Genomic DNA, 17,153 nt, shown 5'->3' with positions numbered 1-17,153 from the left:
TACAGAGCGTTATTCATGCACTCCGCTCTCTTTATCTCAGAGTGACAAGTGACAGGTTGAAGAAATAGTTAGATACTCCTAAAAGATTTCACGTCTTTGCCGAATCCAGCTGCAGCCATTTTGTAACGCCTCTGGGAAGGACTTTTCGCTCACCTTGCCTTAGCGTAACTGCGACGCTGATGTAAGTAAAACCAAAGCATGAGCCAAATGACATTTATATCAAATTAATCCCAGACACGAGTGCAGCTGTTGCCATATCTTCACATCAGAGAAACTTCTGACGACTCCGCAGGACCGTTTAGACGAAAAATATTCCAGAGTAAAAGAAATACGGCTGACAGGAATCCCATTAGGAGGCTGTTTTCTTGTCTAGTTTTTGAGTCTTACACAGCGGAGGAAGTGCAGTGGTGCAGTTTTGGACCCCGTTTATGACAGGTGCAAAACGTCTTTCAGTTTGACGTAGAGGAAAGATGCAGATTCTTTTGAGCGCTGAGTCTCCGGGTGAATGCATCAGCGTGAAATACGGACAGAATGACCACGCACACTCACGCTATAACTGATTTCTTCCTTCAAGTGTAAAGAAATAGCTTTCCCCCCCCCTCTTTCGTGTCGTTGTGCGTTCTCTCCATCCCTCGTTCCTTCGTTCTAACAGTGTGTGGTTTATATTGCTGCCCTTTCCTCCATGTTTGTGTCTCTTAAGCCCGGGGCGCTCTCCTTCCTGCTATGACAATGAAATCGTGATGATGAACCATGTCTACAAGGAGCGCTTCCCTAAGGTCAGTCTCACAACACAAAAACATAAAACGAACGCACACAAACCTACTGTAAATTTGAGACTATAGAGCGCACCTGAATATAAGCTGCACCAGCCAAATTTGAAAAGAAAATCAATTTTGTCCATATATAAGCCGCACCTGAATATAAGTCGCAGGTTTTTGTGTTGTAACATGTGATATTTACACAGAAAGACGGTACACAGAAGGTTTTTTTTTGCTTTTTTTTCTTTCTTTTTTTTGTAAACTGTGTCTGAAAAGCATCAGTTCATAATCTTTCCCCATGTCTCACTTTTGCATTTACTGTTAGAGCGCCCCCCGGTGGCCGTTAGGCAGTAAAAATCTATAAATTAGCCGCACTGTTGTATAAGCCGCAGGGTTCAAAACATGGGGAAAAAACTAGCGGCTTATAGTCCGGAAATTTACGTTACATTTGTATTTTTGCGTTTGCGTGTTGTTTTTTTACAGTTTTATCTCTCTTTACACACGACACATTTTCTCGTTGTCGCCACCAACATCAGGAAAATTATAGGGTAAAATGAAATCTGATTACTTTGGTTGGAGAATAATGGGCCCGCTGCCTTCAAATACAGACGCACAAGGTTTTCTGCTTTTGAATCGCCGCTCCGAGGGATTATAAGAGGTTTTCCAGCTCTGAAAGATCACAGTTACAATACAACGATCAATAAATGTGCCGCTCTCAGAAGACCAGCGTGCGGTCAAGATACAGAAACTGAAATAACTGTGTGTCATGTTCACTGGTGTGTAAAATAAAAGTGATACTATTGAAGGTGGTATTTATAAAGTGTAGTGCAGAAGAAGAGCGTTCAGTGGGTTAATATCTATATTTAATCTATTTGGATAAAGGGTAAAACACAAACAGATACTGAAAAATACAAATAAAAACAAAACAGGTCAATTAAAAACATTAAATAAGGAGCAGGTGTGATTATAAATGTTTATCTCCACAGAATGTACAGTTTTACAGGTCCTTGAAATCCATTTTTTGGGAAAAGCGTTTCCCCCCATTTCAGTTTTTAGATGTAAACGATAATGAGATCTTGTATTCAGAGCTGCTTTTCCACCTCTTCTATTCCTCCTCTCTCCTCCTCTCTCTCTCACTCCCTCCCTTTCTCTCTCCTCTCTCTCTAATTCCCTCTTTCTCTCTTCTCCCCTCCTCTCTCAGTCTCCTCCTCCTCCTCCTCTCTCTCTCTCTCTCTTGTCTTCTCTTTCTCAATGCTCCTCTCCTGTCTCCTTCTTTCTCTCTCCTCTTCTTCTCCTCTCATTCTGTCTCACTCCCTCTCTCCCCCTCTCCTCTCTGTTTCCGTCTCTCCCTCTCTTCTCCTCTCCTCTTTTTCTCTGCTCCTCTCCTCTCTGTCTCCTTCTCTTTCTCTCTCCTCTTCTTCTCTCTCTCATTCCCTCTCTCCTCTTTCTCTCTTCTCCCCTCCTCTCTCTGTCTCCCCCTCTTTCTCTCTCCTCCTCCGTCTGTCTCACTCCCTCTCTCCTCCTCTCCACTCTCTCCCTCTCCTCTCTGTCTCCTCCTCTCCCTTTCTCCTCCTTTCTCTCTCCTCCTCCCTCTGTGTCACTCCCTCTCTCTCCCTCTCCTCTCTCTGTCTCCTCTCCCTTTCTCCTCCTCTTCTCTTTCTCTCTGCTCCTCTCTGTCTCCTTCTCTTTGTCTCTCCTCTTCTTCTCTCTCCTTCTCTCTCTCTCCCTCTCTCCTCTTTCTCTCCCCTCCTCTCCTGTCTCTCCCTCCCCCTCTCCTCCTCCTCTCACTCTCCTCCTCCCTCGCTCTCTCTCTCTCTCCCCTTCCATCCCTCTCCTTCCCTCTCTCCTCTTTATTGTTCACTTTTTAGACGTAGACATTCATGAGATCTTGTATTAAAAGTTTCTTCTCCATCTCTTCTCTTCCCCCTCTCTCCTCTTTCTCTCTCTCATTCCCTCTCTCCTCTTTTTCTCTGCTCCTCTCCTCTCTCTGTCTCCTTCTCTTTCTCTCTCCTCTTCTTCTCTCTCCTCCTCTTTATTGTTCAGTTTTTAGACGTAGACAACCATGAGCCCTTGTATTAAAACTTTCTTCTCCATCTCTTTTCTCCCCCCTCTCTTCTCCTCTATCTCCCTTTCTCCTCCTCTCCTCTTTCTCTCTCCTCCTCTCCCTCTCTCTTCCTCCCTCCTTTAAGGTTATATTTAATGTGTTATATAAATGCAGAAAGAAACGATACAATTTTTTTTGTGCATCATGCAACATTAACACACAGATATAGACACTAACTTAGCGAAAAGCACAACACACACAGACACACACACAGACACACACACAGACAGACACACACACAGACAGACACACCCCGACAGACACACACACAGACACACACACAGACAGACACACCCCGACAGACACACACACAGACACACACACAGACAGACACACCCCGACAGACACACACACAGACACACACACAGACACACACAGACACACACACACACAGACACACCCCAACAGACACACCCCCACACAGACACACACACACACAGACACACACACACACCCACAGACACACACACGCACACAAACTAACAAAAACCCATCTTTCCTGACCCAGGCCACGGCTCAGATGGAGGAGCGACTGGCCGAGTTCATCAACAGCTACTCCCCAGAGAACACCCTCCCTCTGGCCGACGGGGTCCTCAGCTTCATCCACCACCAGATCGCAGAGATGTCCCGGGACTGTCTCGCCAAGTCCCGCGAAGGCCTCATCACCGGTGTGTACTTCTGTGAGCTGCAGGAAAACCTGGAGAAGCTGCTGAACGACGTGGGTTTTGACCTCCGACCCCAGCGGGAGAATGATACATGGATTTAATTAACCACCCGCCTCTGTGTCCGCAGGCCCACGAGCGCTCGGAGAGTTCAGAGCTGACGTTTGTGACCGAGCTGGTGAAAAAGCTGTTTATCATTATCTCCAGACCAGCCCGGCTCCTGGAGTGTCTCGTGAGTTTATGAAGCTGTTCCCACGTAATAATGGACGTAGTGACGGGACGACGGCGCAATCCCTCGCGTTACTTTCAACGGAATTACAGAAATACAGTTTTGCGTCGTATTTATAGAGATTGCCAGGGCCGGTTCCAGCTTTCAGGGGGCCCTAAGCTAAGTTTGTCTCTGGGGCCCCAAATTCTAAACTTTCTTTTTAACTTTCTGGTGGATTTTAATGTGTTCCAGTTGTCGACAGTGTTCTTACATTTACATTATTTTTCCACATTTACATTATTTTTCCACCTTCAACGGCTGCATTTGAAGAGCATCCAGGGCCGGTCCCAGCTTTCAGGGGGCCCTAAGCTGAGTTTGTCTCTGTGGCCCCCCGACAGCGGATGTACTATTATGGATTCACATTTGACACATTTTGACTCTGCTCTCATCACTTTGACCAGTTTTATTTGTGTTTATCTGAACAACATCAGACTGAAAACATCCAGAATGACACAACGACCACAGTCACAACAACAGAACACAAATATATTAAGGGGGGGGTCAAGATTTTTTTAATTCTAGACAAGTTTCTGGTGGATTTTAATATGTTCCAGTTGGCGACAGTGTTCCTACATTTACATTATGTGGGGTCCTTGCTCCGGTGTAAACACAGAGCTGCCCTCACCTCTGCCCGACTCAAAAACAAACGCAGCAGCAGCAGATATTTTACTATTATAGATATAAAACAAATGCGTGAGGGGCGGGGTTCACGTGGGCAAAGGTGAAGTGCTGGTAAATTCAAAGGCACCGGGTTTTCTTCTGTCTGGGAGGTGGCGAAGGAAGACGTCTCGTAGCTGTATTTTTTTTGTTGACAGCTTCGTTTTACTTATTACCATACATCTTTTTTGTAGGCCTACATTTTGCCATCTCTGTGTGCGTAACCTGCTTAAGCCGCCGTTCATTAAAACACCAGAAAATGCTTTATGCGCTACAGTCATCGTTTGAGAGGGATATTTAGGCTGCTGCAAACACACAAGCCCGGCGTCCAATAAAACTTGATGTATACTCTTGGGGGCCCCCTGCTGGCCTCGGGGCCCTAAGCAGCTGCCCAGTCTGCTTATAGTCGGAACCGGCCCTGGAGGTTTCACAGACGACGTCACAACCTTTAGAACTTTATCAGTGAGTTTAGACAGTAGCTCAGCCGGTAGAGCGTTTGTCCAGTGAGCCGAAGAAGACGCTGTCGCTGTGTCCTCGGGCAAAACACTTCACCCACCTCGCCCCCGGTGTTTGTGTAAACCGGTGGATGAACGTGTGTGTGTGTGAACGGATGAGTAGTTCCTTGACGTAAAGCGCTTTGAGTGTCTTGAAAGTGGAAAAGTTACCGTTACCATAATATTACCGTTTCCATTTCTTCTGTAAAACACTTATAAAATGTGAAAAATCTGCTACAGTTTGAGAGCAAATATAAAACTCTACAACTCTGCTAAATATTTAGTTTGTACCCGACAGCTAAAACAAGAAAATCAAGAAAATAGTCGTGGAAAATCAGTTAAACAACAGGGACACTGCAGGCTACGCTCACAATCATCACTGATACAGACTTTGGATCAGACACAATTAAACTGAACCTTTCTCTCCTTAAATCAGGGGTGTCCAAACTATGGCCCGGGGACCAAATGTGGCCCTCAGAGCAGTTTTTATTGGCCCTCACGCCTCCTGCTGAACCGAAATGATCATAAGTTGTACTTTTAACAGCAAATTTAAATATTTCTACCATTATAACCTCAAATATCACATTGCGTCTGTGGCTCTACGCTTCGATTATGTTTTGAGATGTAAATAGTTTTTGAGTCTGTGTGTCGAGGAAGTCACGGGCCGAAAAACAACAGCTCCATGGACAAAAATGAGCCAGAAAAAAAAGCAAAAAGCGCGAGAGTCACCTGTAGCGACCAACACATATTTTAAGTAGAACTCCTGGTGTTGTCTGTTAAATTTAGCTTTATTTTTCTTGACCTTTTCCCCTCTGCAAAAAAGCTCTCCAAAGACTTTTGTTTTTGGCTCATTTTCACTCGCTTGTGGCTCTTCTTTTGTGTGTCGTGTCTGATGCATTATATCTTATATCAACCGGCGAGTTTATTAGCGTGTCATGAGGGACGGGCGAAAGTTATGTTGAAGAAGATGCGGACGCTGATAAATGTTTTTCTGCGGCCCGGAAGCGAATGCGAAACGGAACGATACCGGTCCTCAGGCCTGTGGTTGGGGCCAATAATATTTAGTACAAATGCAGATTTTTGTTGTCGTACAGTGAGTTCTGGAGTCTAGTCGAACATTTGTGAATTTAGCTTTTGGATATTTCATCAAAAACAACCAATGGACGCGCAGAGATGGCCAGACGTTTATTTTTTTGCCACTTCTACCTTAGATGTTCTGGATGATTGTACTGTTTAAAATAACGCAGAAGAGTCTAGAGCGCACAACAAATCAACCCGTGTCCTTGGCGTGACCGTACACACTGCGTAAAAAACTCACTTCACTTAGAAAGAGCAGGCCGACAACGGAGCCATCGCCGAAACCGCGTTAGCCGCTGATTGACGGCATCACATATTCACATACTCCTTCGGCCCCCGGCTCATCTTTCTGTTGCCACGGTGACCATCAGAAAGGTCGCCGGGGTCACGCGTGTGTGAGAGATCCTTTTTTTTTTTGGTTTTCACGCACAAAAAAACCCATTGTCGTCGGCTCGTCTCCGCTGCGCTCGAGCCCGTCTCGGTTTGATTTGGTCGAGTGGGGATGATATTATCCTCCAGCGAAGTAAACTACACGAGAGGTTGTTTTATTCCCACTTCTCTCTCTCTCTTTTTCTCTCTTCTCGCTGGACTGGAAGGACTGAGAGAGCGAAGAAATAGTGTTGGCAAACTCAAACGCGGCGCTGTAATCAAAATGTTATCCAGGAACAGAAGGAAAACTGAATCCCACTGGACTTTACGAAGAATTACACGGGGAAAGAGACGTTTTATGAATGTAGTTTGAAGTTAAAGTTGTGTTCGGAGCAGATATAGACTGAGATCGCGTTAGTCGCATTAGGTTTCTCTTCGTTTTATGAGGGTCTAAGGACAGGCTTGCTTGTCTGTTATTGACCAATGTCTGTTTCATTGTTGATTTTGTTCGGCCTTAAGAGGCGACTGCTGTTGTGATTTTGGGCTTTACAAAAATAAATTGAATTGAAATCGAGTTGATATATCGATCGGCCGATTTCTATTGTTTTCATTCTAGTTTCTAAATTACACAAAATTGACTCTTGTGAGTTTTAAAACGTGTTCTAATGGTGTTACCTCTTTAAAAAAAACAGACCTGGAGTTGTGTTTTGTTTCATTCACACATGTTTGAGTCACACTTTATTATTAGTCTGTCACATCTCCAAAGCTCAAAATGCTCCGTTCCACCTTGTGATGTCATGAAGTTGTAGTTTTCAAGTTAACAGCTCCTTTTACCTTTAGTTCAGTGGCGATATTGGCAACCCCTGGGCTAAAATTATCCAAATAATCGCTAGCTAGGAGTACAGTATGTCTGCGTTCACTTGGCCCAGAGAACACGACCCCAGTCTACGCCCTGGTACGACATTTGTGTATAAATTATAGGTTTAAAGCAGAACTTTTCCGCAAAATCAACTTTTCAGAGCTTTTAACCATACGTCATTCTTTGGAGTGATTCGTGCACGTCTGATCAATCTTTAAGCTCTTACTTTCAAGACGCCATTTTGCCGATCGACCCACGTTTTCGCCGCTCTGGACTTACTTTGTTTTCCGATTTTCTTTCGCTAATCGATGACACGCGTAGGATTTAGCAGCGTTGCGTAATCATTGTGGTTCAAAAAAAGAAAAAAAACAAACAAAAACGCTACTTGTTAATGTCATCTGTAGCTATCCATCGGAGACACTAACAAACGTCTTTCTTTCTTCGTAATGATGACGTTTACGGCGACGTCGGCTCCGAGTTCGCAAACACGGAAGTCGGCGGACGTGTTTCTTTTATTAAGTCGTTTTAGATGAATATTGCGATTTAAAATATGCAAATTCTAACATAATGATCCACGGGTGTCAGAGATTACAGCCGTAGAGCCGACACGAGCGCAATACGTCTGCTTTAAATAAACGTTTTCGCTTTAGACGATGAGCTGAGAAACAAAGCTGATCGTTTAATCGTAGACGGCGTTCGCTGCGTTTTGACTGCGCCTAATTAACTTGACGGAGCGATCATAATCATATTTACTTAATTACGTGAATGAATGATATTATAACTGATGTACGGCTGTGTGACGCTTTCAGGAGTTCAATCCGGAGGAGTTCTACCATCTGCTGGAGGCGGCCGAGGACCACGCCAAAGAGGGGCAGCTGATGAAGGAAGACATCCCCCGGTACATTATCAGCCAGCTGGGCCTGACCCGAGACCCGCTGGAGGGTGAGCCGAGCACGTTTCACCGTCGTTACATCATCACATTATCAGGGTTTCACTTTAATACAGGAGAGTACAGTGACCTCCCCATCCCTAGTCTCAAACTTTACCCGAAAAACAACCCGGAATATACACGGGCACGACAAAATTCAACGCCCTAATTGAAATATTACGCAGACATTTGCTCATAATCATTATCATAAACTTAAAAAAGTGACAACACTGGACAAAAAATGACTGGTTAAAGGTTAAATATCGGCAGTACGTGACTTCTATGCTCCACAAATTGAAGAAAATTAAATTATTTGAATATAAATTGCTCGTGCTGTCATAGTCCAAGCCAAATTTATAGGAAACGCTGGATTAAATTTGTGTTTTAAGACATGACTGAAGTATGAAACGTGGTAATATGAGGGTTGCACGGCTTGAAACTGTTGAAACAGTGAAACAGATTAAAATGTTGAGCATTAATAACACAATTATTACATTCAAAAGCTTTTCAATTATCATATTTTCTGGAATATTTGTCGCACCAGCCAAAAAATGCATAATAATGAACAAAAAAACATATAAGTTGCACTTGTTTTCATAGTTTGCCCAGGGATGCGATTTATACTTATTTATATGTGAAAAATTTGTTTTATTCTTCATTATTATGTATTTTTTGGCTGGTGCGACTTATACTCTACTCTATACTATAAAAGGTCTTTATTACGCAAAATTGACTCCTGTGATAATGTCGTTACCTCCTCAAAAACAGACCTGAAGTTGTGTTTTGTTTCATTCACACATGTTTGAGTCACACTTTATTATCAGTCTGTTACATCTCCAAAGCGCAAAATGCTCTGTTCCACCTCGTGATGTCATGAAGTGATAGTTTTCAAGTTAATAGCTCCTTTTTTAGCTTTTGTTGAGTAGAGACTGGCAATTCAAAGGCTGAAATGACGCAAATTATTCTAGTGAAAGTGGAGATTGGAGTTTAATAAACACAGTGGAGCACTTCCTGTATTACCACATGATGACATCACAAGGTGGAACAGAGTGTTTTCAGTTTTAGCCGGTCAGCGTGAGGCTTTAAACGCTGCACTATTTGCTCTGTGCAGTCGTTCATTAATCATCATGTGTTAACTTCAGGCCTGGCTCCGGTTCACATCTGCAGTGTAATCCATCAGGGGCCGTTCATCAGCGAGAGCGTTTCAATAGTAATATATCTTTACACGCAATTCGCTAACTACTAAGAAATATCCGAGTATTTGTCTTGTGTCTTTTGCATGTGCTGCAGCGTACGCCCACACACGACGCTGCTAGCACAACTACGCCCACAAGGATTTTTATTTATTTCATTTTGAGACTCGTGTGCAGCTCAGTTATGTTACGAGGATTTAATAACTGCAAAATGTTGTTTTTTTGTACCGTAAGTTATGTTATTTTTTCACAGTCTTTAAAGCAGCTGTCAAAAAGAGACTGAGTGACGGCAGTGATGGAAAAAGTACTCAAGTACAGTGGTCCCTCGTTTATCGCATGGGGTTATGTTCTAAAAAATAACCCGCGATAGACGAAATCCGCGAAGTATCAGCTTTATTTTTTATGATTATTCTCTATGTTTTTGTCTGTAAAACCCCTCACCACACACTTTATACACTTTTCTCACACAGGCGTTAACATTTTCTCACATTTCTCTCTCGTTTAAACACAAAGTTCAAACCTTCGTCGGCGCCTTTGTCGGTGCAGAACGTTTCATCGACGTTGTGGGTTTTGTCGGGGGAGAAAACAAATCGCAAACGTACAGCACTTCAGAGTCACACTGCGATCCAACGTTTGCCGTGTTTTCCGGAGTATAAGTCGCTCTGGAGTATAAGTCAAAAAATGCATAATAATGAAGAAAAAAACGTGGTTGTCATGTTGTCAGTGTGACCGTAACGAAGATGTGAAGTTATATACTCAGACGCGACTTATATTCCACATATAAGTCGCATCTGAGTATAAGTCGCACCCCCGGACAAACTATGAAAAGAAAGAAAAGAGCGAGTTATAGTCCAGAAAATGAGATGGCACGGAGGAGACTGAAGGACAATGGTCTACAGTCCATCAGCCAATCAGGACGCAGGACACAATGCACGTATATACGCTGTAAAAAAGCATGTAAAACTTCACTAAAAAACACTGAGATCGCAAAAGCTGAACCGCGTTATAGTGAGGGGAAACTATATTGTTACTTAAGTGAAAGTACAGATACCAGAGCAAAAAACTACTCAAATAAAAGTCAAAGTATCACATGAAAAATCTACTTAACCCTCTGGTGCACAGCTACTAAAACAACTTTCTCTTTAATGCATTGGTTTATGTGGAGTGCTCTCTGCTGCCACACTCCATTGAGATCAATTCAGTGGTCAGTCGGCGTAACTGCAAGTAAATTTCCTCTGATTGGTTTTCTTATTCAGGCCTAAACATTGCATCTAAACAGTCTTGAAATTTCCCCAAAAATGTTGAAATGTTTTTCAAAGCATAAAAAGAAACATATGTCTGTATATTTACAATAGAACACAAGTTAATTCATATTTACAGGCAGTTCACAATGTTTTTTCATGTCCTGAGAAGAAGAAAAATACTTCAGAAAAATAAAAATAAAAATCTTGACCAAGGCTTTCATAATTCATGCATCAGAGGGTTAAATAAAAGTATTAAAGCACCTGTTTGAAAATGTACTTAAAGACCAAAAAACAAAAGTATTATGTTATTTTACGAGGAATTAATAACCGCAGAACTCCATTGTTGTCTCATAGTGATTTGAGTCAGTTATTTTCTCCAGTTTTGAAACAGTGTGTTCAAGCAGCTGTCAAACGCAAAAAAATGCTACAAGAACTGCCAAATCTGCGCGTGTAAATTATGAGGCATGAAGAAATCAAAAAGACAAAGGCGTTATTAAGATTTTTCGTTCTTTTGTTTTATTTCTTCACCGTTTCAAAACCTGAATAGATGTTTTGTTAAATGTTACCAGCTTCAATAAGACGACGTGGGAGGCGAGTGTTTGTGCACAGACTTGCTTTTCTTTTCATCGTGACAGTGGGCTAACGTGTTCGCTAACGTGTTCGCTAACATGTTTTTCCCGCAGAAATCGTGAGTCTCGACAGCTACGACAGCGAAGGACCGCACACGCCGGAGACGGACGATTCGACAGAGGTGAACGCACTCAGATTTACACGTCTGGAGTTTAAACGTGTGCAAAATCCGGGGCGAAAAGTGTCTCAATTGGTAGAGTTTGTTGACGTGAAAATGTGCTATTTACCATTTAAATTGTGCTGTTGTCTTTAGGGGAAACCAAGAGCCATCAAACCGCCGTCTGAAGAGGACTTTCAAACCATCAAACTCATCAGCAACGGGGCCTATGGGTAAAACTGGAATCCATTTTCATTTAACCACTGTTCAAAAACAACTACCGTATTTTCCGGACTATACGTCGCTCTGGAGTATAAGTCGCACCAGCCAAAAAATGCATAATAATGAAGAAAAAAAACATATAAGTTGCATTTTTGGGGGAAATTTATTTGACAAAATCCGAGACCAAGACCAGACATTTTATCTTTAAAGTCAAGTTCTAATAGAAATAATAAAATGTGGAACAACAGGCTGAATATCAGTACATCACGCTAACGCTAACGCTAATGTAACACATTTATATTTATTCAGCTCCATGAAGCACAGACAGAACTGAACACGTGTCTGGTTTGTTAACGTAAGATATTAACAGTTAATCAGATAAATAAAGCAGAAAAAACAAGCAACACGTTTACTCTGGATCTCACTCCAAATCAATAAATCCACTGAATTTTTCATCCTCGGTGTCGATTCTGAACAACTCCGACAACTCCAGAGGAAGATGAAGTGTCGCTCAGGAGAATAGGATTTTATTTTAGGGGCGTTTTTGTTCAGTCTTTCTCAGTCTTTCTTTTTTAAATCACCGAAATGTTGATATTTTAAATGTTCAATGTAAAGGAGGAGTAGATACTTGTACAAGTCTAGAGCGTCCTTATGTGTGACAATAACAAAGATGTGGAATTATATATTTGAATCATTTTGCATCTGAGTATAAGTCGCACCCTGGACAAACTATGAAAAAAATGGCGAGTTATAGTCCGAAAAATACGGTATTTATTTTCATTTTAGTTCAGAGAAGTATCCTCAAACGCTCTTCGATCTTGAGATTAAATGTGCGGCTGTAGTATTTGTTTATATATATAAGAAAAAGAGGTGGAAATCTTCTGAGTTTTTTATGCTTTTTGGGCCGTGATGGAGGAAGTACTCAATATTGTTTCTCAAGTAAAAGTATAGATACCTGGGCAAAAAATACTCAAGTAAAACTAAAAGTATCACATGAAAATTCTACTTAAGCAAAAGTATTAAAGTGCCTGTTTAAAATGTACTTTAAGAGTAAAAATTTGAAGTATTTTGTGCAGATTTTTAGACCTAATAAAACTTCAAATATGGTGATTTTTATAAAGATTTGTGCTGAATTTTTTTTAACAGAAACAGCTGAATAGATATTTTTTTGTGATATTTTTTATGTTTTTGTATATTTTTGTTTTTGCTCTAATTATGAACGTGTTAAAAATAAACCCTCAGCCTTTTCAGCGAGGGTTTTAAAGATTAAACACAAACACGTGGTCGGCTCGTTTAAAGACTTCCTCGTCTCGTATCGCCCTCTTTAGCGCCGTTTACCTTGTGCGCCATCGGGAAACACGCCAGCGTTTCGCCATGAAGAAGATCAACAAGCAGAATCTGATCTTGAGGAACCAGATCGAACAGGCGTTTGTGGAGCGAGACATTCTGACCTTCGCTGAGAATCCCTTCGTGGTGTCGATGTTCTGCTCGTTTGAAACGCGTCGACACCTGTGTATGGTCATGGAGTACGTGGAAGGTAAAACGATTTCACTTTTTTATTCACATCGAACTCAAGTTTTGTGTCCGTTTTGAAATGTTTGTGTTTTGTAGGTGGAGATTGTGCCACTTTGCTGAAAAACATCGGGGCTTTGCCAGTGGAACTTGCACGAATGTACTTTGCTGAGACCGTTCTAGCTCTTGAATACATCCACAACTACGGCATCGTGCACCGTGATCTCAAACCCGACAAGTGAGCGCTCCCACCTGACGAGGACTGTTTATATCAGGGGTGTCCAAACTCATTAAGGGCCACGTATAAAAACATAGACAAAGCTGAGGGCCGATTGAGGGCCATAGACTGGTCACCAATACAGTGAATACTTCAAATCTGTGTGTTTATTACAAGTTAAACTGAACCACTGGAGCTTTATTCATGCTTAAATCCTCAAAGGGATGCATTAAATATTTGATTTTCAGAAATGTAGAGTAAAAAGTACTATTTAAGGTAATATGGGCCAATTCACGTAGAAGCTTGAGGGCCGAGAAAAATTGGTCTGGGGGCCGCAGTTTGGTCATACCTAGTTTATATAAATGGACATAGCTAACCTGCTAGCCACCGCGTTCCAAATAGGAAGTGAGCATGGTTGCGCTTCTGGCTCCATCCGCTCTGGGTCCAATTCTCTTTACATGAACAAAATGGCCGCCCCTCTCTCTGTCTCTGCTGCTGTCAGACGCATTTTGGTCTTAAATGTTCGTATTAACCCGCTCTACATGATCCTGGTGTTTTTATTTCACTATTGTGTCCGTAAATCAAGATATGAACATTAATAACAGACAAATCAGGCGCCTTCTTTCCCTGAGGTCACTCCCGCTAGCGTTAGCAACAGGTTTGATTGACAGTGTTGCTAAGCGCCCGCTCCCTGCTAAAACCAGTAATGTGGTGCGGGGAGGGGCTTTGCGTTCAACAGCCTCGCTCCGGATGGGCTTTTTGGTTGCTATGATACTCGCAGTCAGAATTCCAAATAAGGAACCCGGATCCAAATTAGCCGCTATAAGTGCTAGCCTTGATTAGCTTCATTTGATTGGAGCCAAACGTCGTTATTACACGTTATTTTGAGTAAAGACATTTGTACTACGGCAAATCATGAACAAGATTACAGTATTTTAGTGTAACCTGATGTAACTGGCTGCATTGTATTGGTGGAAAATTAAACGGCCCATGTTACGCCGTTTTCTGTTCTGTTCTAATGTCGTTTCCTCGTCACAAACAGACCTGGAGCTGTGTTTTTTTTTGTTTTGTTTCATTCACACACGTTTAACACACAAACCCTGCACATTTAGGCTGTTAGTTCTTCTCTCAAACTCAAAACACTCCGTTCCACCTTGTGATGTCATCGTGTGGCGATACAGGAAGTGCTCCGCTGTGTTTTTAAACTCCACACACCTTCATTTCTAGAATCATTTGGATCATTTCAGACCTGGAATTGCCGATTTCCACTGAACTAAAGGTAAAAGCGTCTGTTAACTTCATGACATCACGAGGTGGAACAGAGCGTTTTGAGGTTTGGAGATGTAACAAACTAATAATGAAGAGCACGTGTGAATGAAACAAAACACAACTCCAGGTCTGTTTTTGATGAGGAAACTGCATTAGAACATGACTTAAAGCTACAAGTGTCACTTTACGGGACTTTTAAATCAAAATCATATCACAAAATCATTCTCAGGATATCGACTTCCAAATATCGGTTCAGTCGATATCCTGGTTGCACATATAAACTGATGTGATAAGACTATTTCCTGGTCGTATTTGGCCCAGAAAGTCTCAGAATGTTTGAGCTTTTATTTATATAAAGCTGTTTTGTGGTTGCCTGAGAGATAAGTAACACATTCCTCATCTTTAACTTTTGAATTTGTTTTATTATTAGTTTATTTGAATGGGGACAGTGCACATTAATCTGACTGTCTCATTGTTTTTTTTCTTTCTGAACAGTCTTTTAATCACCTCTATGGGCCACATCAAACTCACAGACTTTGGATTATCAAAGATGGGTCTAATGAGTCTAACCACAAACCTGTATGAAGGACACATCGAGAAAGACGCCAGGGAGTTCCTCGATAAACAGGTTTGTACAGTTTTATAAATCCTGTTCTCGTTTAGTGAACTATAAGCACATTTACCCAAATGAAACAGTCTGATGTAGAGTCTCTCTGTTCTGTCCCTCTGGCCTGTGAAAACATATAAATAAAATAAAAACCTTCGTTCTAATGGCATCACCTCTGAACTCCCTCAGATGAGCTCAGGCCGCGCTGCTCTTTTCTTTTATTGTGATTTTAAATGTGTTTTATGATCAATGTTCTGACTTTGCAAAGAAAAATGTAGCAATAAAAATTGTGTATCCATCTGTCCATCTGTCTGTATCTGCCTATCTATCTATCTATCTATCTATCTAAACTATCTCTCTTTTTTATCTCTATCTGAACTATCTCTCTCCCTCTACCTCTCCATCTCCCTCCATCCCTCTCTCTCTCTCTCTCACTCCACCTCTATCTCTCTCTCTGTCTCTCTCCCTCACTATCTCTCTTTCTTTCTCTCTCTCACTCTGCCCCTCTCTCCCCCTCCCTCCCCTCTCCATCCCTCTCTCCCTCTTTCTCCCTCCATCCCTCTCTCTATCTCTCCCTCTCTACCCCCTCACTCCCCTTCCCTCCATCCTTCCCTCCCTCCATACTTCCCTCCATCCCTCCTCTCTCTACCCCTCCTCTCTCCCTCCCCCTCTCTCCTCTCTGTCCCCCTCTCCCTCCCCCCTCTTTCTCCCTCTCCCTCCATCTCTCTTTTTCTCTCTCCCGCTCTACCCCCTCCCTCCCTCTTGTCTCCCCGCTCCCTCCTCTCTCCACCCCACCTCCCTCTCCCCCTCCTCCCCCTCTCCCTCCCCCTCCTCTCCCTCTTCCCTCCCTCCCCCTCTCCCTCCCCCTCCTCCCCCCCCCTCCCCCTCTCAGGTGTGTGGTACTCCGGAGTACATCGCTCCAGAGGTGATCCTTCGTCAGGGCTATGGTAAACCCGTGGACTGGTGGGCGATGGGGATCATTCTGTACGAGTTCCTGGTTGGCTGCGTGCCTTTCTTCGGCGACACCCCTGAGGAGCTGTTTGGGCAGGTGATCACAGGTGAGACGCGCCGTTTTTATTGCGCTCGCTCTGGACGCCTCGTGTTATTCTGACCTTTCCCGATCTCTGACTCAGACGATATCGTTTGGCCCAACGGGGACGACGCTCTACCCGGCGACGCCCAGTCTCTCATTTCTGCTCTGCTGCAAACCAACCCCCTCGTGAGGTTAGGGACAGGTACGACGACCGACGGGCGCCAAACGGATCTCTACACCTGTATAAACTCCACACATGAGTTTAATACTGTTTTTACCCTTTAGGTGGCGCCGTTGAGGTGAAGGAGCATTCGTTCTTCAATGGTTTGGATTGGAACAGCCTCCTGAGACAAAAGGCGGAGTTTGTCCCACACCTTGAGTCAGAGGAGGACACCAGCTACTTCGACAGTACGTACCTCTCAGTGTTTATTTTACTTCACTCGGATGGGACGATAAACAAGAATATTTTTATTTTTATCGTAATAAAAAGACAACACAATACTCGTTTGCAGGACATTTTAGACGTACAGTTGTCCCGGGGCCCAGAATTGTGACGCTTCTTGACCCGGGCCCTTAAATTTCTGTCGAGGGCCCTGTTTATTCACAATATTATAATATACTGAAGTACAATTATACAAAAGCTGCTTAAACATGGAACTTATTCATAACATTAAAATAACAATCATTCATATCCATAATCATTTTAAACTGTTTTTAATTTTAATCGTTATTGTGATATTATCGTTAATCGCAGTTATTTTGCTCGTCGTCCCATGCTTGTTTCTGTCGCGAGGACGTTCTCAAACTAAGACCCAAAATGCAAAACTGTTAAATAATAATAATTTTATAATAATTAATAAAATCGCACTGGGTCTAGTTCAGTTGTTCTGTTCTGTTTCACTGTAAAAACCTGCACATAATGATTTTTTATAAGTGTTTGGGCTGTAGAAAAC

The 17,153-nt window shown here is 42.6% G+C and overlaps 1 protein-coding gene across 1 annotated transcript in view; it reads left to right on the top strand.

The window, feature by feature from the left end:
* mast1a (microtubule associated serine/threonine kinase 1a) overlaps window positions 1-17,153 on the top strand; it is an 88,061-nt gene that overhangs the window by 58,005 nt on the left and 12,903 nt on the right. Inside the window, exons 7-18 of the mRNA XM_033970053.2 lie at window positions 701-776; window positions 3,371-3,580; window positions 3,655-3,756; window positions 8,058-8,190; window positions 11,297-11,364; window positions 11,497-11,573; window positions 12,891-13,099; window positions 13,174-13,312; window positions 15,056-15,188; window positions 16,060-16,225; window positions 16,301-16,402; window positions 16,486-16,608. Of these exons, the coding sequence (XP_033825944.1) occupies window positions 701-776; window positions 3,371-3,580; window positions 3,655-3,756; window positions 8,058-8,190; window positions 11,297-11,364; window positions 11,497-11,573; window positions 12,891-13,099; window positions 13,174-13,312; window positions 15,056-15,188; window positions 16,060-16,225; window positions 16,301-16,402; window positions 16,486-16,608 (1,538 nt within the window). The remainder of the gene's footprint in view (window positions 1-700; window positions 777-3,370; window positions 3,581-3,654; window positions 3,757-8,057; window positions 8,191-11,296; window positions 11,365-11,496; window positions 11,574-12,890; window positions 13,100-13,173; window positions 13,313-15,055; window positions 15,189-16,059; window positions 16,226-16,300; window positions 16,403-16,485; window positions 16,609-17,153) is intronic.

Source organism: Periophthalmus magnuspinnatus, chromosome 1 (genome assembly GCF_009829125.3).
Source record: "Periophthalmus magnuspinnatus isolate fPerMag1 chromosome 1, fPerMag1.2.pri, whole genome shotgun sequence".
Taxonomy (NCBI): Eukaryota; Metazoa; Chordata; class Actinopteri; order Gobiiformes; family Gobiidae; genus Periophthalmus; species Periophthalmus magnuspinnatus.
This window is presented reverse-complemented; position numbering and strand designations above follow the sequence as displayed.